At 34.1% G+C, this 21,650-nt stretch overlaps 1 protein-coding gene across 1 annotated transcript in view; it reads left to right on the top strand.

Annotated features, from left to right (window-relative positions):
- Window positions 1–21,438, top strand: part of LOC135203170 (pyruvate dehydrogenase phosphatase regulatory subunit, mitochondrial-like) — a gene marked incomplete in the record, with an annotated part of 155,853 nt that extends 134,415 nt beyond the window's left edge. The window contains 6 exon segments of the mRNA XM_064232864.1: window positions 10,143–10,291; window positions 12,207–12,405; window positions 16,144–16,266; window positions 17,115–17,261; window positions 19,187–19,362; window positions 20,894–21,438. Coding sequence (XP_064088934.1) covers window positions 10,143–10,291; window positions 12,207–12,405; window positions 16,144–16,266; window positions 17,115–17,261; window positions 19,187–19,362; window positions 20,894–21,116 — 1,017 coding nt within the window.
- Window positions 21,439–21,650: the final 212 nt, after the last annotated feature.

Here is a 21,650-nt window from a genome sequence, read left to right as displayed (position 1 = left end):
GAGCCATAGCAACTTCTCTTGCTTTCAACAAGAATATGTCCGTGCGAAATCTGATGGAGACAACATTCTGGAGATGTCAGTCAGTGTTCGCGAACCACTACTTACACTGATGTGAGAATCACTTACGAAAAATGCTTCGCCTTGGGCCCGTACGTATCTGCGGATTCAGTGCTGGGGCAGGGAGCTGGAACTCATCCTGTTTAGTAGTATAAATTTTTCCCCCTTGTATTTGTTGTTGTTGGTTGCCTTAAAGAGGTTGCATGAAGGCATCTCTTTAGGTCGTAATACTAATCTTTAGTAGTTTGGTTAGGTGGTCTGATGAGCGTGGCTCCTTGCAGCTATAGTAGTAGGTTAGGACCTGTTAAGATAGGGACGAACTCCCTTTAACAGGATCCGACTTGGATTCTACCACACAAAGGGATCATATATCCCAGTGGTAGATCCGAGAGTCTTTCAGCATCAGGTCACGTCCTAGCTGTAGCTCTCCAGGCAACGCAGACTCAGAGACAGTATCAATGAAGTCTTCTGCCTGAACAGGTAAGAACCAAGGTTATTTATATCCTACAACATCAGTTGTTTCTTATCTCTCCTTATTACTTTAGCTGTCTCTTACCCTCCACCAAGGGTGCCAATCAGCTAAGTATATATCTGGCAGGGAAGTTCATGTACAAAAATGATATTGTTAAACTACAATAAAGTTTTGTACATACTTACCTGGCAGATATATACGTCTAATGGCCCACCCAGCCTCCCCTCAGGAGACAGGTGAAAGAAAAAAAAAAAAAAAAAAAAATCTGGCTGGAGAGATAGATTGGTTCATACGCCCGCCACCCAGCGGCGGGTAAGGTAGACCACCTGACCTACCTGTCGCGTGTGCCGCGAGATTTGAAATTCTGTCGGAACGTCGGAGACTAAAGCTAAGTATATATCTGCCAGGTAAGTATGTACAAAACTTTATTGTAGTTTAACAATATCATGTTTCTTATGATTTTTGGTGATGTTCCAGCTTACGACGATTTTCAGGTAACAAAGCATCTCGAGAACAAAACCCCTGTCGTAACCCAGGGACTGCCTGTACAAGGAGGTCCTTTAGAGGCAATTTTTTTCCTTAAGCTATTTATCAACACTAGAGTCAGCTTCATTCACTCACTTACTAAATATTGCCTGGTTCTCAAAACTTTACTGTAAGCCCTCCACGTTATGTTTAGTTTGTTTTTCGTAACGTTATTTTTCTTTAAAAACTTTGGATTCTGATTGATAGACAAGCCTTCAGGTTTAAATCCTACTTGCATTCCCACAGAACAAAAGAGTGAATCTATCCTTCATTGGCTTGTGTCCTAGCAGTAACTTCTCTTAAGAAATATTTATCCTGTTTTGCATTTTTTCCTAGAACAAACCTGTTTCATTACAGATGAACACTTGGAGAACAAAACTTTCAGCTTCAACATAGTCCTTGAACTCAAATATTTTTAGCAACATTTATGTCAGAATTGGCTGCCTCCCTATGCCTCACCACACACTGCCTGCCATTTCTCTTAAATCTCTCAAACTTTTCATTTTTGGCTTTGAACACTTCAGTACTTCCTGTATCAACACTCATTTGAGGGTGGTTTTAAAGAAATCAGCATGAGTTGTCATCTTTTTTCTTATAGTATGATGACCTCAGAAACACTATAATTGGCTAGTTTTTTTTCATTTGCCCAAATTAACAAGTTTTTCAACCTCTTCAGTTGGCTGAGATTGTTTTAAAACAGATTTCACTCACTTTGCAACATCAGCTGCTTTGATGGCATTGCTACATTTTATCATTGAAGAAAATATAGTTTTGGTCATACAAATATCCGTAGCCAGATTTGTTACATGGATACCAGTACATATCATGCTATGGTATGCTGTTATCTCTAACCTTCTTAGGTTCCATGATGACTTATTTGCACTAGAATCTCCAAAACCAACACGAAACATTAGTGACAGTTTAGCAGCATTGTGCACTGAATGATAGCTATGTAAACCGAGCACTTTTATTTTGTTCCGGCTGGGAACTGCGCACACATGCGATGCCTAATTCCATAAGTGTTATAGCTGGTCACCTTTGTTTGTCTGAAGGATGAGCAAAATTGACGAACATGCAACAGTTTTTTGCTTGGACAAAACATTAAAGAGCCGAATTGTATGAATTGCGAGCCATATGAGTACCAAGGTACCTCTGTAATTGATAATGAAACCTTTCATAATACCATTCTAAGTTCTTTGTTATTGTGTTGGGTATATTTTTGGTCCTTATTAATCACAGTTATAATCCAAAATACAACAGTATCTTTTCAGGTTTAGTGTGTTACATCTTATTTTATGAGGCATCTGTCATTTATGCTTTTTGTACATGTTAATGTAGTCAACATTGTTGAATGTATGTAAGGGAGGTCCTAAGACATTGTTTGGTTACTCTGTACATGTCATCTGTACATTTTATGTGTTATATAAACCAAATCAGTGCAGTTAATGTGTACTCTTTTAATGAACTTACTTAGTTGTGATTTATCTTTTAATTTTTTGGTTTGGTTTGTATCTTTGTTTGTTCAAAGGTGGTCCTTATGACTGTCAGCATGTGATAAAATTTTGGGAGAGATTAATTAACTATTGTTCAAAAGGTCCAAGCTTAAGAAACCAAAATCATATGCCATTATCATACGGTAACCAGATAATGGTTACTTATGCAAAGTAAATGTGACCAGTTGTTATGTCACCGTTTAACCTGTAAGATTTTATTTCGATCCTAACAACTAACCACTTATGGTTGATAACTATATGTGCTCATAGGGTTTTCATGTTGGAAGAATTATTCTCTCTCTCTCTGATTACATTTCTCCCTATTCTGAATGTTACATTTCAAATGGAAGAGTTTTCACACCTTCAGTTTTTAAAAAGAAATATCATAACTGTTTATACAAATCTGATATGTGATGTAATGGCTTAACATTGCAAAGAATAGTACGTACTTAAAAATAAAAGAGTTTTATATGTAATTTTAGGATTATGTATATTTTAAAAAATGCAGATTGTATTCTAATTAAATTTAATTTTTTAAAAGATATTTTAATTATGTTAGCAGATGAAAGCTAGTCAAATTGCATGTCTTCATTGCTTTTGTATAACCTCTTTCATTCCTATAGAAATATGAACCGTTGTCTTTTTCGTATGGGTATCTTACAATGCAAGCTGGAAATAGTCGTTGAAACTGCTAACAAGGTCGTTAAGTAGTGGTAAAAAGGTGAACTGAGGAAACCTCTACTCACCTACTGTCACCAAGCACTTTTGCTTTGGCTGCTGTCGGATGAGGATGTCTTGCTGCAGTCCTGCCAACTGCCTAGTTGAAACTTCTTTCATTTTTTATTGTATGTATAATGTTTGTCATTTTTTTTATTCAGCTTGGATTTAAACAAGAAAAGTGAAAAACAAAAGGTGTAAAGAAACTATACTCGGTTTTTTTCCATCTGTACACCCACCTGTGGTGTTTTAGTATGGTACATAACACTGCATCCCGGGCTTTAGAGTTACATTCAGTTTATATTCAACAATTATAATAATATCCTATTTCGAATATTAACTGTATAATTCGCATACAGTAAATTATTTGAATACTTTTCAGTTGTAAATGTACACCCAGATATCCTTTTATTTACCTAAAACTTACACATTGCGTAACTATCTGAAGCCCGGGGCGCAATGTTACCATACAAAAACACCACAGGTGGGTGGACAGATGGAAAAAAACAGAGTATAGGTTTCTGTGTAGTTGCTTTATTTCCATTGTAGGAGAGGCAGCTATCCTGTACTTTCCAACAGTGCTGACCTGGTGCACATACATGGTAGGCAGTTCCCGGTTATCGGGGGGGGTTCTGTCCTGACAGCATAACGATAACAGAAAGTCGACAATGATATTGCTGGTCCAATGATCACTGCTGCTATTAAGCAGGGATTGGCACTGATGAGTGGGGATCGGCGCTGATATGCGCAGAAAATCCAGTTATCCTTGCTAGACTAGCCCCATAACACCAGATTGCCAATAACCAAGGCCACCAATAACAAGGAACTGCCTGTATTTGTGCAGGCTGTACTCCTGCTTTATTCCTCAAGGAGCGTATAATTCATGGATGGAGTAAGATTAAGAAATGTAAGGGGTTATCTCCCGGAGAAGGGTTGGGGCTTTCTTGCTAGTAGATTGTCTTTAGACTGAAAGTCATGGATGTGTCTGCTTCAGTGGAGATATCCATGTTCATGAGGAGCTTCAAGCAGTCTTGTCTTCCTCCACACCATAACTCAGGCACCTTACAAGCCCTTGTGGAAGGCCATAGACAGTGGTCTTGTGGTCAAGACTGTTTCTGCTGGCTTTAATCTTGACAAAAATTTATTGGCTTTTTATGTCTTATCTGGCACTCATTGGGTTGGGAATCTTGCATTCATATTTGTTCATAAGTTTGTGGTAAAAAATGGGATCTTGTTAGTTCATGATGTGAAAAAGGGTTTTTCAATTTCCTTTCTCTGGAACTCTCGGTAGTTTCCTGATTAGATGTTTCTATGCTCAGTGCAAGCTGGAAGGTGCTACTTAAGGAGGACCCAGCCTCTTAAGGCCAGAGTGTCAGTGCCTGTATGTTACCGTCAAACACACGAGATTGTGCCAGGAAACGCTTTCTTTCTGGCTTCATGTTTTCATCAAATGAGCTTATGACTTATGGCAAAGTGTGCCAGGAAATGCCTTCTTTTTGGCTTCCTGTTTTAATCAAATGAGCTTATGACTTCTGGCAAAGTAGATAGTTTTGCAGTTTCTGCAAGACCCCAGCAGGTTAGGAACATGAGAACAAACCATGCATTTTGGAGCAATTTTTTTCATAAGTCCTGACTTGTAGTTGCTGCTCATCAAGTTCCTCTTAGACAAAAAGCATCTGACATAGGTACTTGGAGGGCCGAAGAATTGGGATTAATGTTAGAGAAATTGGCTTCTCTTTGTTTGTGCATCTTTTTTCCCCCTGCAAGGTAATAACTGGAATAGAGCATGTGGCAGATTGGGTGCAGGTGCAAGCAGGTTGCATAATCATGCACCCAGTTGTAGAACCTTGGCTTATAAGAACTAGTACCTCTGCTCTCCCTTTTAACAAAGATGGTTGAGGGTTGGTGGTCAAGCTATAATAAGAACCCTGTGGTTGGCTTGGTGAGGGCAGGTAAGTGAGAATTATTCCCCCACTCATTCTCTTACCACTAGTCAACTACCTTGTTAAACAACCAACTCCAGCTTACATTGAAGGAGTCTCATACATAAAGGGCTCTGGTTTTGTATATGTAGGAAAAGTAAAATTTAAAGAATGGTTTTGGAAGTATCTGTTATATGTAGAAACTCATTAGTATTTCAAGGTGCATTGAGTTTTTATCCCAGGGGTGCTTTTTTTATTAGCATGGATGTTCTCATGTTCATGAATGTATATATCCTTGTACAAATGATTTACTACAGTTTATGTATGTTACATTTATATATAGTTTTAAGTGCATGTTTTAAGTACTGTATTACTGTATCCTGATATTGATTTGTTTTTTTACAAGGTCATCGAGTTTATTTGTGTGAGTCATCCAATTACATTCTTATCTGTACTGGTATTCAATTGATTTGGCACTTACTTTTATCAAATAACAGGCTTATGACATTACCTTGGCTTAAATATTCACTCCTTTCAGCAAGCGTTAAAATTTTGTAATGCTAAACAACCTATTGAACACAAAAAACATTGTACATGATAACTCTATCTGCACATGGATACTCTATCTGCATATTCTATTTGTCTTATACCACCACTCTGCACTCACAACTCTTTTGCTCTCTTTAGTTTCCAAACACATCTGATTACCACAGAGCATCATGTGTCCTCAGTGATAATATATTAGCACCATGAACACAACAGGTAGATATGCATGTTCTACACAATCTCCATTTTATTTTACGTTTTATTTTCTAGTTGGCCTTCTCAGGATCAGCAATTTTTCTGTTTTCTCACTGTTATTAGCTTATCCATATTGATCTAATAGTTAAGCAGAGGGCAGTTAAACATTTTGTGTCGAATAAAAGCTATGAGATATAAGCTCAGTAAAGCAAAATGTCTAAACCTTAAATGTTATTTGAAATGAATGAGCTTCGGTGAAGTGCACTGTAACTCTTGTAAGACATTTCAAAGTCTTGCATAACACGTTTTCTCGACTAACCTTACATTTTGCATGACTATAGATGATCAGATAATTTCTCTGTCCCCTTGCTTTCATCTGATTTAATGTATACTCTTGCTAACAGCAGCAGTAAACTTAATAATAATGATAATGGCGAAAGATAAATTATATGGCAGTCCCTGGTTTTCGGCAGGGGTTCCATTCTGAGCTGGGCGCTGATAAGCGAAAAGCGCTGTTAACCAATTTATGGTGCTTATGGCTCCGATAACTGGTTAAAGGTGCTGATAAACGATTAATGGTTCCTCCGTTAGGCATGTTACAGTGCCATAACTATTATCAGCACTTTATGGTGCAGATAACTGGAACTTGTTGCATTAGGGCACCATAAACTGCCAATTTAGTCCGCCATAAACCGGGTCACCATTAACTGAGTCCGCCATTAACCGAGTCTGCCATTAACCGAGTCCGCCATTAACCGAGTCCGTCATTAACTGAGTCCGCCTATAACCGAGTCCGCCAATAACTGGGGACTGCCTCTACTGAGCAGAAGAATAGTGCAACATTGGTCATGTTATTTATTGACAATTATCTTAGTGTACTACATCAAGGAAAAATAGGAAGGTTGATAAATACAGGCAGTCCCCGGGTTACGACGGGTTCGGCTTACGACGTTCTGAGGTTAAGGTGCTTCTCAATTATATTCATCAGACATTATTTCCATGGTTACGACGCCTACAATGTTCATCTGGCGGATGAAATATGACACTAAAAATGTAAAATAATCAATATTTGAAGGTTTTTTTTGATGAAAAAGGCAATAAGAATGCAGTTTACATAGTTTTCAATGCACCCAAAGCAGTAAAAGTAAGGTTTTCTTAGGATTTTTGACGATGTTCCAGCTTACGACACGTTTCAAGAACGGAACCCCCGTCGTAGCCCGGGGACTGCCTGTGTATGACAGTATTATGGGGACCAGGTCTTAGGACCAAGTTAGGGACTTAAGGCCTTCATTGAGCTCACTTTCTGAAGCCATGACATTCACTGCAATGCTGTACAAGTGTCAACCTCTACATAAGTAGGTGGTGAAAGTGAGAGTTTATAGTAAAACCAGGTATTGTAATTCAATGATTCCAAACCTTTATACCTTCAAGGAACCCCTGAAACCATTTTTTTCCCTAAGGAACCTTTATCTGCAGGCACTCAGATCATATAATATCTACCACTGCTATTTGAGCTGTGTAAATTCCGATCAGCATCATTTGCGATTCATATTTATTTCAAGACTTCTTGCGGAACCCCTGATGATGGCATGTGGAACCCCAAGGTTCCCCAGAACCCTGGTTGGGAATTGCTGGATTATATATATGTACAGAAAAAAAAATTAATAGTATCATCAGTACAGTAAAAATTCCATGACAGTCATATAGAGATAGTAATTATTATTATAATAAAGTTATGTACGTATAGTATTGCTTTTATAATACAAATAGGAACAAGACAAAAATCTTTTCCATAGGAAGAAAATCTGTATAAACCATAATTACATAACTTACTGTGCCATAGTTTCCCATCATAGATTCTTCTTACAGGCATAATGAACTATCCAAAGATACAAGTTGCTGCCTATAGTAATACAGTCATACCCCTACATACGAAAGTCCTTACGTACGAAAAATTTAGGTTACGAAGGCAAAGACAAAGATTTTTTTTGCTTTTGTGTATGAAAATAATTCAGGTTGTGAAAGGGTGCGTGCACTGTAAAGTCCGAGATTCGCCCGGGCCGTCGAGAACAATTTTTAAACTCGTGGACCGCCAACTCAGTAGACTTGCCACCATCCTCCCACTCTCCCATTGGTTCCTGATGCTAGTCACCGCCGTAAGATCCTGCTCTCCTATTGGTCGACATCTGTCCCATCATGCCTCTATGTAAAGACCTTTTTTACCATTTTTTTGCGGCAGCGTTATCATAAACACCTGGAATACGTTCGTTCACATAAATTTAGTTTGTTAACGTAAATTTGTGTTAGTGATTTCACTTTCGTTGTACTGTAAGTTACTTTATCATGTTCTGTGTGAACTTAATTACTTACGTTATTAGCCATGGGTCCCAAGAATGTTGCTGAAGTTCATGGAAAGAAGAGGATGCTTTCTATGGAGACAAAGATGGAGATAATCAAGTAGTGTTAATGTTTTCTGCCATTTGTTAATGTGTTTCGAAAAGTTTAGTGTTAATGTTTTCTGCCATTTTTTAATGTGTTTCGTAAAGCTAAGTTTTCATGTTTTCTGCCATTTGTCCTCCTCCTCTGTTGCACTTTTGGACATCACCTCACTCGAAAGGTAAGGCTCCACATTTTACTACATACGTAAGTACATGTACGTAAAGTATTTCTTGTACCCTGTACACTAATACACTTTATTTACAGGTACGTACTACGATAAAAGTTATGTTAGGCATTGAATGGTCCAAATTGTTGTATTTCATTATTTATTGGTCAATTTAGCTTTATTATAAAATTTACTGCGGTGTTTTTGTAAGGCTTGGCACAAATTAGGCAATTTACATGTAAAACATTGTTCTAGATACGAAAAATCAGGTTACGAAGGCCACTTCGGAACGGATTAAATTCGTAACCTTAGGCACTATTGTATGAGATGTATTATCTACCTGAGACCTGAGGATGCATGGGGGGGAAGTTCACATTGCTGTTGACAAGCAGACAAATTAATTTTGAAACTTGAGTGGAGCGTTTAGGAAATTTGTAGACTGCAATTTTGAGTATAATTATAAAAATCTCCTTCCCAAACCCTCATATGCCTTATGGAGAAGTATGTCATGCATACCAGTCATCTATTCAACATTTACTGTGGTCACACTCTAGATATACATATCATTCTCTCAAATTAAACATATGACTGTTCAACTTGTCTCAATTAGCAAGATTTCTTTTTATGGTTCTTCACTGCTTTTGACAAAAGATCTATTTCTTCAGGGCAGTATATTCTTTCCTTGTTTTTCTTAATTTGAGTGATAAAGTCTTATCTTCCTTCCTCTTCCTCAAATATCATTGAGGGTTTATGCAAAAGTCTTTGTTGCTTATTTCTGTGGTTACATGGAAGTACGTATATTCAAATTGATAACATGAAAATTTACCCTAATTGTTTGTCCTTTGTATTTCTTGATCTCAAATCATTTTGAATAGTAAAACTTTTGCATAAACTGATATTGATGTGGTCAGTTTCAACACAGCATGTGGTGCTCCATCTGAAATCATTTGTATTTTTCTCACATTTTAAGATTGTTTTCTTCAGTAGATATAATAAGAAGCTTTTTACTGTATTTCTTATCAGAAATCCTTCAGTAGATGTGATAAGAAGCTTTTTACTGTATTTATCGGAAATCCTTCCTTTACTTACACTCAGGATCCTTTAAAGCAAACTTCATATTGGATTTTTCAAAATTTCTTAAAATAACAAGAACTATTCTTAATATGGTTTGTTTTGTGTACTTTAAGAATTATTTGTAATTCCTATGTATGTATTGTATTGTATTTTGAATGGTTTCTTGTAAGGTTAAAAACCAGTGTGACCTTTGTCATATCACCCATGTTTCATCAAGTTTTGTTTATGTATTAAATAGTTTTGTAAATTGAACTAAAGGCCTATCTTCATATTTTAAAAATATTTTCACTTGGAAATGGATAGTTGAGTAAGCAGATCCAGTTAAGTATTTTCCTGTCCAGGTTGTGGTAAGATGCAGATAACCTCTTGAATATTTTCAGTGCTGAGTCTTTATTTTTGAATTACATGAGTCCTGTTAGAGAAAAATTAAAGAATTGTATAACTGTTTTTTATGTTTTAATTGCTGTGCAATGTATATGTGGTAGTGAACAGCAGTTATGATGTAATAATCTAATTTGTTATTTGTTCCCTCTCAGTCTGCTGGCAATCAGGTGGTGGAATACATGCAAAAGCTATGCAGTAATGACGTCAATACACCTGTAGGTGGTGTGATACACTCAGGAATGCAAAATGAGCGAGGTGGATATGAAAATGATTGCCTTCTTATACGACGAACAGATAACAGGTACTGGGTGTTTAATTTCCATTTTGCTATTGGAATTTTGTATCAATTAATTTTGTTTCAGTTAATAGTAAATTTATACTTAATGTTTACGAAAGTAATAGTAGCTTATCCTACTAGTTTACAACTTCACACTTTCTAAAGGTATTTTGCAATAATAAACTTACTGTATTCAGAAGTGTCACAACATGAAGTTCAAACTCAGTATTTCAAATTCTTGCTGTGACAAACTAACATATATGGAACACCAAACTCATTGTCACTGATCTGTGACTGAACAGTAAATTTCACTATCAGATAATTAACATTCAACAGATCCACCAGTAAAGGAATATACAATATCTTTTTCCCTCTGTATTGTAAACAGTCATAATAACATCCTAAGACTGTGTCGAAGTAGAAAGGGCACAGCTGTCTTTGTTTATAAAAGCGTATCTACTTTAGCTCGCCACAACCTCCTCTGAGGTACATACCAAACAAAAACAATGACAGAAGAGAAAGTACACAAATGACATAACAGATTTGAGCCACCATCCTCAACTACCTGCTGCCACCTCTCACTCCTCCCTGTTGCAGTCAGCTAAACCATATGAGGGTACATTTGAAGCTCTAACTTCAGTCTATATAAAAAAAACTTGACATTACCAGAATGAAGTGACAAACTTCATAATAATTATTATAAAAAAAATAGTTTCATAATCACAAACTTCATTGCCACATTTCCTCCCTCCTAAGTCACTTCACTCTGTCCCCACAAGTAACCCCCAACGCTACTTACTTAGTATCTTGAAAGATAATTTAACATATTGTAGCCTATTTTCTTGTGTCCTCCAGGGCATGGGGTAGGTTATCCCCCAGTCAAATTTTATGTATCCTGATTTGTTCCATAATGTTGGTTTCATGGTACAAAAGTTTATGGGATTATTAAATTTTCACTTTTACAGTAATTTCTTTTATTAGCTTAGCCAGACTACTGAGCCTAAAACTAAGTTACCTTTGTTATATAGTATAAGCAATTAATAGATTAGTAAGAACTGGAGATGTAGGTGAAAGCTTCAGGAAGAAGGTAAGAAATTAATGGTAGGTGGAATGACAGATCTTTTTGAAATATTGATTGATTGATGTCATTGGAGGGAAATCACAAAGATCATTGGAAGATTTGGTGATTGTATTTATAAGAGGCATTTGAAACTGAATTCTTTAAAATTAATCTCAAAGAGACAAGAATCCAAGAAGATTGTGGAATATGTATCAGTAGTATTTATAAAGGAACAAATGGATTCTTAACCTATTTTTTTTAGTAAATAATCAGTTACCAGTAGAATGAAGTAGGAGATGAGTCATGAACAATTGAGGAATAAAATTATGGAATATCAGTAATTCTAGGAGCCAAATGCTGTAATGCAAGTATTTTTGTATTTTTGGTGAGAGGTCTACTCAACATTCAGTGAATGGTGGACATAGTTTTGAATTTTTTCCTAGACTACTCTTTCCTTTGTGACACAAATGTGCAATTTACCCACCTGTTCATGTTCTTCAGTCCCAGTATACTCCGGCTTAAGACTTTGAACAACACCACAACATGACTTACAACCCAAAAACTTGTACAAGACAGAGAGCTCTACTACCATACCAAACACTAGATCCGCATTTCCTCTACTGAGTGCTCGGTTATTGTTTACCTTTCCACTACATGCTGCCACCATCTTGTCTTCTATGATGTCACAACACAACTTAAATGCATGAAGACATTTTCTAAAATCAAACACGTTTCCCATACATAGAACATCGACCACATTTCACCAGTACAAAAAATGAAAATAAAGATAAAATAACTTACTAAACTGAAATATATAATCAATAGTCAACGATTATCTTAGATTATATTTTTTTATATAGTTGATTTTTCTGATTTCAGTTATTTAATGCTGGCCCCAACAACTCAACAGACTCGCATTATGGACTGGATGAGAAGGCAGATAACAGCGGATGCTTGTGTATCTGTATCTGACGTCACGTCTATGTATACGGTACTTAGTGTTGTAGGACCTAAGTCGAGAGAAATGTTATCCCTAATGTGCAATCAAAATCTCAGCTTCCATGGCCATATGGCTAAGGTATGTTCCCGTGCTGCACCATCGTTTGATAATTCTAATTGTGTCATTACAAATGCGTCAGTCATAAGAGCCCTCATTAATGGCCTGAATGTGCCAGACACATACATCATATGTTTTGCAAACAGAAGAAGACTGATGGCAGTTAACAGTGATATTTAATTCATCTGCATGTTTATTCAACCTATCAGTAGGTGGTAACTATCCTCATTGTTTTGCATGTACTGTTGGTTGTCAACACGAATAGGAAAAGCTCCCTATCTCCCTTTCTTTCAGTTTAGCATCTGAAAAGTTAATATTCATCAGTAATTTAATTCTGGCTTTGCAGTGATTTAGAAAAAGTATGTTAATGAACAGTTTTGCTGATAGGCTTTGTCTCTTCTTTACATTTTGCATGCTTTACCTCCTATCATCTGTGCAAAAAACTTATAAAGCCACATGTAATGCAGGCACTAGTAGTGGTTGTGTGCAATTAAAACTATATTTTAAACTATGACCTGGGCCACAGTCCAGGTGTACATGCATTGTGTGGGCTTGTGTGTAAGTGCTTGTAACCTTTGTTTTTATTAGTGCTTTTATAGTTGTTAGGGCATCTTCAGTTTACCCTAGTAAAATTATGTTCCGTATTTCCTCAGTTTTTCATTTAGCTAACTGTTTTGTTGGTAGTATGTACTTAGCTTAGTACTTTCCTTGACCTCATTTTCACTGATCCATTCTTTCTCAATATATATATATATATATATATATATATATATATATATATATATATATATATATATATATATATATATATATATATATATATATATATATATATATATATATATATATATATATATATATATATATATATATATATATAATATATATATATATATATATATATATATATATATATATATATATATATATATATATATATAGTGTATATATATATATATATATATATATATATATATATATATATATATATATATATATATATATATATATATATATATATATATCAGCAATAAGTCACCAAACAGCACGTAACAAATATGTACGTAAACAGCCACATGAAAGGTGAAGAATCAAAGACCAGGTACCAAAGCGCTTTCGTGTATTGCGTACACTTCTTCGGGGTACAAATTAAAATAAATAAATAGAAACATAAACAAGAAAATTTTGCAGAACAAAGATCAAAGCCATTAACAAGCAAATTATCATTACAAATTGTCACTACCAGACAAGTAAGAATACTTTAAAAGTGCTTAAGAACTGAAACTGCAGTTAGTATTACAGGCTGTTGCTAAAAGGTGACATTGTATTTCCCTACAATTTTATAAACAAGGTAACTATCTAATTTAAAAAGACCTGAACTCAGATTCATTAGTTGATCGTTAAAATGCTTAATAAATGCAGATTCAATTATGTTTCTTTTTACAATATGGTTGCAAAATATTACTTCAGATGCATTTTTCCAGTCTATACTATGGTTAAAATCATTCATGTGTACAAATAAAGCACTCGTCGATTGACCTGTTCTAACTGCGTAACGGTGTTGTTTTAGATGGTAATCTAGTTCTTTACCAGTTTGACCAAGGTATTTGTAATTACAGCCAGCACAAGGAATCGTGTAAATGCAGTCTTTGATTCTTCACCTTTCATGTGGCTATTTACGTATATATATATATATATATATATATATATATATATATATATATATATATATATATATATCTATATATATATATATATATATATATATATATATATAATAATAAAATCCATAGTATACAGTTATTTTCTTTATATTCTATTGTGAAAATAATTCTGGATGTCTTAGTTATTAGAAGTAACACCAATTTTAGTTTTAAAATATATGGGAAACCCACAAATAACTTGTCATATATTCATTTTTACTCTAACCATGCTTAAACAAATTAAGATGTCAACATTTTCCAGTATGTATCTCAGAGCTCTTAGAATTTCTAGTCCAGAATTTTTAAAAGAAGAGTTTTAAATTATAGATAAAATATTTTCATATAAAAAACGATAAGTGCCAAAAGTTCAACCTTCGGTCAACTTTGACTCGACCGAAATGGTCAAAAAACATAATTGTAAGCTAAAACTAATACATTCTAGTAATATTCAATCATTTACCTTTATTTTGCAACAAATTGGAAGTCTCTAGCACAATATTTCGATTTATGGTGAATTTATGAAATAAACTTTTTCCTTACGTCCGCGCGGTAACTCTTCCGAAAAAATCATTAATTTTTTCGTCCGATTGTCGTAATGTTTGCACCATTTTAAATTAGCCGTTACATAAATTTTTATATATGAAAATGTGCGCAATTTCATGTAGAATACAACTAAAAACAACCCATGGCTGTAGCTTTTATCAGTTTTGAAATATTTTCATATAAATAACGATAAATAGAAAAAATTCGTCCTTCGGTCAACTTTAACTCGACCGAAATGGTTGAAAACTGCAATTTTAAGCTACAACACTTACAGTCTAGTAATATTCAATCAATTACCTTCATTTGGCAACAAACGGGAAGTCTCTAGCACAATATTTCGATTTATGGTGAATTTTTTAAAACAGCTTTTTTTTACGTCCGCTCGTTACGAATTCATGCATCATTTTGTGATAATATTTTCTCTGTGTTGCCTTGATCGTTTTACAATTTGTTATATACCAAAATGATCGCAATTTAGTGTACAATACAACGTAAAAAAAAATTAAGCTCGGTCTGCTCACAGAGCGATTTGTATACAATTATATATGAAATTTTTTTATTGCGCTGTCATATATCCCAATATTTATATATGATAATGATATTTTTTTCATTTCTGATGGTTGCATACTAAACTTCAGGCAACGACAAAAAAAAGGAGTAAAAAATGAACTCTTAGTCTTAAAAACTAAGTGTGCTCTGATTTACAAAAAAAAAAAAAAAATTTCCGCTTCGGCGCTCACTCGTGAACGCCGCCGGCATATGGGAGACGATTTTTATTTTTAAATACCACTTCAGCGTTTAAGGGTTAAAAAAACCACGTATGTAAATTTTTAGTGGATTTTTCTTGAGTTTTTACTAGCAAAATAGGCTGTTTTTAGAGTTTTTATAGGGGCTCCAAACATTCGCGGGTTCTAACTATTTACGGGGTGTCTGGTACGCATCCCCTGCGAATACGGGGGACCACTGTACCACTGTGTGTGTATATATATATATATATATATATATATATATATATATATATAATATATATATATATATAATATATATATATATATATATATATATATATATATATATATATATATATATATATATATATATATATATATATATATACTATATATATATATATATATATATATATATATTATATATATATATATATATATATATATATATATATATTATATATATGTGTATATATATATATATATATATATATATATATATATGTATATATATATATATATATATATATATATATATATATATATATATATATATATATATATATATATATATATATATATATATATATATATATATATATATATATATATATATATATATATATATATATATATATATATATATATATATATATATATATATATATATTGTTTGTGTACTGTATGTGCATGTATTTTTAGTATTATTTTGTAATATAATAGCAATTACTTGAAATAATACTTTTTTATTGTAAAATTATTAACAAGGTTTCCTCTCTTTTCAGGAAATTAATATAGCTTATGCATCTGGTGTCTTAGTATTGTCTTTCACACACATGGGTGAGCCAGGTTACACCCTTATTATACCTGCCGAGTATACTCTTCACATCTACAACCAGCTTATGAAAGTAAGAATCCTTTGAAAAAATCAGTTTTGATACAAGAATTTATCGTAACAGTCAAAAGCAAAATGATGAACCCACACAAACTACAAACCTCTTATTTTTATCATGCTCTACCAATTACTGTGGTATGGCATTAGTAAAAAAACGGAGTACGTACAGTCTTTAATATGCGTACTGAGTTTCCTAGGTCTCTGCCTCCTCAGCTAATGATGTTGAAGTAATGAGTCAACTTTTATAGCTTATTTTGAGACAGTTGATATGATGTTTTTTCTAGTCAGGTTGTACAGGTAGCATGGCTCCTTCAGTGCAATTTATCGTGTATTTCTAAATAAGATAGGGCTCCTGCCATTTTTCAAATGCTAGGTTACGTTGCAGTCGATTTTCGGGTGCTGCAGAGGAATGTTATGTCACCTTTGTTCTTTGCATTTCTCATGGAATTTATGTTGAAGCTCTTGTCACTTTCAGAATATGTGCAAAATCGTGCATTTGCAACATTTCATATGTAACCTTCTTCCGAATTTCACCAGGTATATAATACATACCCTGTTAATCGGGTACAACATAGTACATTGGTAGACACCATTGCATATACAATTTATTCACCTATGAGAAGAAAGTTGCTTTTTTCATAATGCATTTTTAATTTGAAGCGTTTGAAAAAAAAGTTATGGCCGGGATAGGTAGGGCCATAGCAAATGAGACAATTTCTAATCAAAGAATTTGCTATGGTCAAAATGACTATCATCTTATTTATTTAAATTGTTATTTCAAGTAAAGATATATAATTAGCAGTGACATTTTTTATGGCCTCACGTTTTTGTGCATTTTTATATGTATTGTCTGTATTTCAGATTGGTCATGATTATGGGATACGAAACGTTGGCATGATGACAATGCGATCATTACGAGTTGAAAAATTTATTCCATTTTGGGCTGAGGAGCTTGATTCTTCTGTAACACCTTATGAAGTTGGACGGGGATACAAGGTCAAATTAAATGTAAGTGGAATAAAAGATGCTCTTGAATGTAAACTTTTCCCTGCTTAGTATATAGTATAATAAGGCTGAATGATAGTTGTATTGTGCTCTGTGACATCTGATCTGGATATTTATACATCATTTCCATCTGTCACCTGTGGATAGAAGTAGTGAAATTATCTGTATGTACAGTAATTCTCTGGGAATGAATGGCTTGTTGATCATACACTTTGATGATAGGGAATTTAATCATAGAAAAGGATTTAATTGTTCTTGGAGTATGTCCAAAAAGTTTCATATGTCATGGAATGTGGCTAATGAATTATCCTGGTAAGTTTAACAAATAGAAGAGAATTAAATCTCATGCTTTATATCTTACATCCTAGGCTATTACTCAGGTATAGTCAAACAGGAATGTCATGAGGGATGAATTAGGTCTCAGACATTGTTACTTTAACATAATTTCATCAGTTAACTCTCACATAAGTTGATTAATAGTGTAGACGTGGCCAACTTGCTGCCAGATCTTCTCTGTCAGGTCAGATAAGGTGAGTAGCTGAAGGCTGTTTTTATATGTATCCAACTCTGATGACTGGAAATGAAAGGCTTCTCACAGTATCAAGTGCATAGGCCTAGAAGTGATTTTTAGGTCCACCAGTAGTTTTAAAGGAAGAAAATCATAGTTTTGATCATGCAGTGCACCATACAATTGGTGCAACTAAGCCAAGGAAACCACACTATACAGGCAGTCCCCGGGTTACGACGGGGGTTCTGTTCTTGAGACGCGTCATAAGCCGGAACATCGTCAAAAATCCTAAGAAAACCTTACTTTTAATGCTTTGGGTGCATTCAAAACTATGTAAACTGCATTCTTATTGCATTTTTCATCAAAAAAAACTTTAAATATTGATTATTTTGCATTTTTGGTGTCATATTTCATCTGCCAGATCAGTGTTTGTAGGCGTCGTAACTCTGGAGCATGCGTTGTAACCCTGGAACATGCATCGTAACCCTGGAAATAATTTCTGATGAATATAATTGAAAAGCGTCGTAACCTCGGAACGTCGTAAGCCGAGACCGTCGTAACCCGGGGACTGCTTGTATTATCAGATATGTATAGAAGAGGGAACATTGCAGAAGAGTTTCAGGCTCCTGTTGTCAAAGACAAAAAACAGGAATATGACACATAGTGTAACATACAATGATGAATTTGATATGCCAGATTAATGGCCAGAAGGGACATAATTTGATATAAAGAAAATACTGTGTTCAGTGGTTGCAAAGAACTTGCAAAACGACTAAGAGATTAGAGTAAGATAATTAGACTAAAATATGCATGAGTTAATGGAAAGAAATTTACTTAAATGAAATAATGTCACAAGCTCAAGGACAAAAGTTTCTACTTGACATAAAACAATAATGATATAGGTGCCAGATCTTATATTTTGAGATTGGAATAATATGTGTTGTTGTAAGGCCAGTTTGATTTAAAAGCAAACAACAATAACTTGAGAGGGTTTGTATAAGTAACGAGATATGATGATGATATTAAAATAGATTGAATGGAAGAATGCGGAAATCAACATGAACTGGAGGAAAAGTGGTAGTGTTGCTAGTGGCAACCTAGTTTCTCAACATTTTGTTTTGTCTTTAGTTATTGGTACTGTCTTTCCCAGAGAAGATAAATGTTCTGTCATGAGCATCCTAGAAAACTTGATTTCATCAAAGTAATATTGTGTATTGGTAAATAGTCAGAATAATGTCACAGGGTCAGGTTTTAAATTTATATTTGTTTTGTGCAATAAGAAGCTTGAACATATTTGCCTTTTGCTAATATTAATGGAATGTGTTGATGTTTAATTTTATCATTTTTTGAAGTGTAGTGATGATTTGCATTTTTTTCTGTTGATTTTAATGTATGTGTATTTGTTCTGTATGCTTTTCAGAAAGAATACTTTATTGGAAAATTTGCTCTCATGCGTCAGGCCAATCAGGGCATGACAAGGCGTTTGGTTCATTTCACATTAGATGATAGTTTTGACCCAGATGAAGATATATGGCCGTGGGGAGGAGAACCTATTTATAGGAATGGCATATATGTAGGCAATACCACTTCGTCAGCGTAAGTATAGATTGTCATTACTTACTTTTGGTGCTTTTCAAGTATGTAAATTGATACTTTAATGTTGATTATTACCCTAAACTTCTTAACCATAAATTAGCATTTAACTGTGGGGAATTCATCCAGACCCACAAAGCCAAGCTTTTCAAAAAAGAATCCTGTTGTGCATGCCTTGTCAACTTATTAGTCAATGAAGTTATGCATCGGAAATATACTTCCTCCAGGATTTCTTTTGTGTTTCTGCTGTTTTTTGTGATATACAATTGACAGAATTTTTTTTTTAGTAAATTTTCATATATTTAAGCTTTTTATAATGTGATTTCTTAAGATTTTATGAATTTTTTGCATTTTAATACCTTTTGACTGGTAAACCGTTCATTGCTGTGTTATTATTATGAGTAACCAGTTGCTCTTATGTTTGCTTTTTTTTTTTGTAGTGGTCATAGTTTTGTCATGTAATTTCAGCCTTGGAATTGTTATCAATTAGTAAGTCAGTCGCTTTCTAATTGCTGTTTTCACTCACTTTTGTATTTGTCATTCATGAAATTTTGTTTTGTGATTTACTTTTTCCAAGAGTTAATAGGATATTAACCTAACTTTTACCTTTCAGAGATAGATTAATAACATCAGGAGTATAAGAAAGACAATGATAGATGGGGGGGACATTTTTTGTAAGGCCATGAATAAGATTTGAAACGGATCCTTTGATTGATATACCAGAAAGTGGATAACACCTGAATGTGCTTTTGAATGAATTTAAAAGTTTTTGAGGTGGTATGAATAATGAAGAAACTTGAGAAATGGAAAACACCAGGTTGTGATAAAATTACTGCAGTGATGATTTGATTTGATTTCGTGGAATGTAGGCTGTCAAGCCAAGCACTGAGGCACTTTTGACCATTCATTGTTTAAAACAGTGAACAGAGCTTGTTGGAGTGGTTGGACAGCAAGCTAAAGTGATCCAGAAAATAAAGATGAAGCAAGGATCTAAAGACAGAGAGGTTGGACAGCAATATTGAAGATGGGAAGAGGCCTATTTTTGCCACAAGCATTAGAGGCAATGAAGATGAAGACGATGATGAAATCAGTTATTATAGAAATTTCTTGAGTATCTCTCGCCAGTAGAATTTTCGGATAGAATTTTATCCTTTAATATTTTAATTGAGTTATAAATATATTACATATGCAACGTACTAGAAATTATTCTGATTCTTGATAAAGGTTATTAGCATATTCCATAATGGTGAGAGTGGTTGTGTTAGCTTTTTTTTCAAGTATAATAACAATTCTTATTTATATAAGTTGCCAGATTTTGAATTTCAGAATGAGATAACACACTTTGGTAAGTCTATGGCAGCATGAGGTCTGAGCCTACATGAGAGGAAATCATTACTCCAGCAGACAGTTTATACTACCTAACTGGAGAAGTGAGAGGTACTGTTAAGATTATGTTTATATTTCTCTTGCATATATTCAGCGTCTCGAAAAGCCAACGGGTAAATGATTGTCTTATTTAATTTCATTGTTTCAGATTTGGATTTACCCTGAATAAAATGGTGTGCCTTGGATGGGTCAAGCATCATGATGGCAAAGCTGTAGCTCCAGAGTACATTTTGGGCAAGTCTCGATTTGAAATAGATATTGCAGGTCGGAGATATCCTGCTAATGCCTCTCTTCAGCCTCCAAAGATGCATGTAGTGAGGATGGATGGCTTTGCATCATATAGACCTAAACTAAGAGGAATTGTTGCATAGTAGATGTACATATACCAAACAACTGGCTTGATAGTGTTTATACTGATATTATTTAATAGAGTATTTATTGATGTAAAAAGTAAATTATTTTATTTGAAACTTTTGCTAATGATAAGTGATGATCACCAACATTAGTTACAGCTGTGCATACAGTACCATAACCACATCAAGTATTGTATAAAGTCCTGTAAAAAAAATCAACTCATGTGTAAATGCATTCTTCAGAATGTGTTAACTTTTAACATTTTGATATGGAGTGCATTGTTGAAATTTTGAGCATTGTCAGTGTGTCGCCAAAGAATTTAATGAGATATTCATTATATTTTCTTGTTTCATTTTAAAGTTCATACCTATTTTTTTTTTATGTTCTTCTTACAGGAATTGAAACAGATAATTTATGAAGTAATGTACCAAGTTCTTACTTTGGTCATGGTGTTTTGTTTTTTATGTTTTAAAAGTGTGAAACAGCTTTTAGAAGGTAATACCTTCTGAGTATTTTGTCAGCTAGCTGCATTAATCATCAGTCTTTATGTG

This window comes from Macrobrachium nipponense, chromosome 33 (assembly GCF_015104395.2).
Source record: "Macrobrachium nipponense isolate FS-2020 chromosome 33, ASM1510439v2, whole genome shotgun sequence".
In the NCBI taxonomy this organism is placed as follows: domain Eukaryota; kingdom Metazoa; phylum Arthropoda; class Malacostraca; order Decapoda; family Palaemonidae; genus Macrobrachium; species Macrobrachium nipponense.
This window is presented reverse-complemented; position numbering and strand designations above follow the sequence as displayed.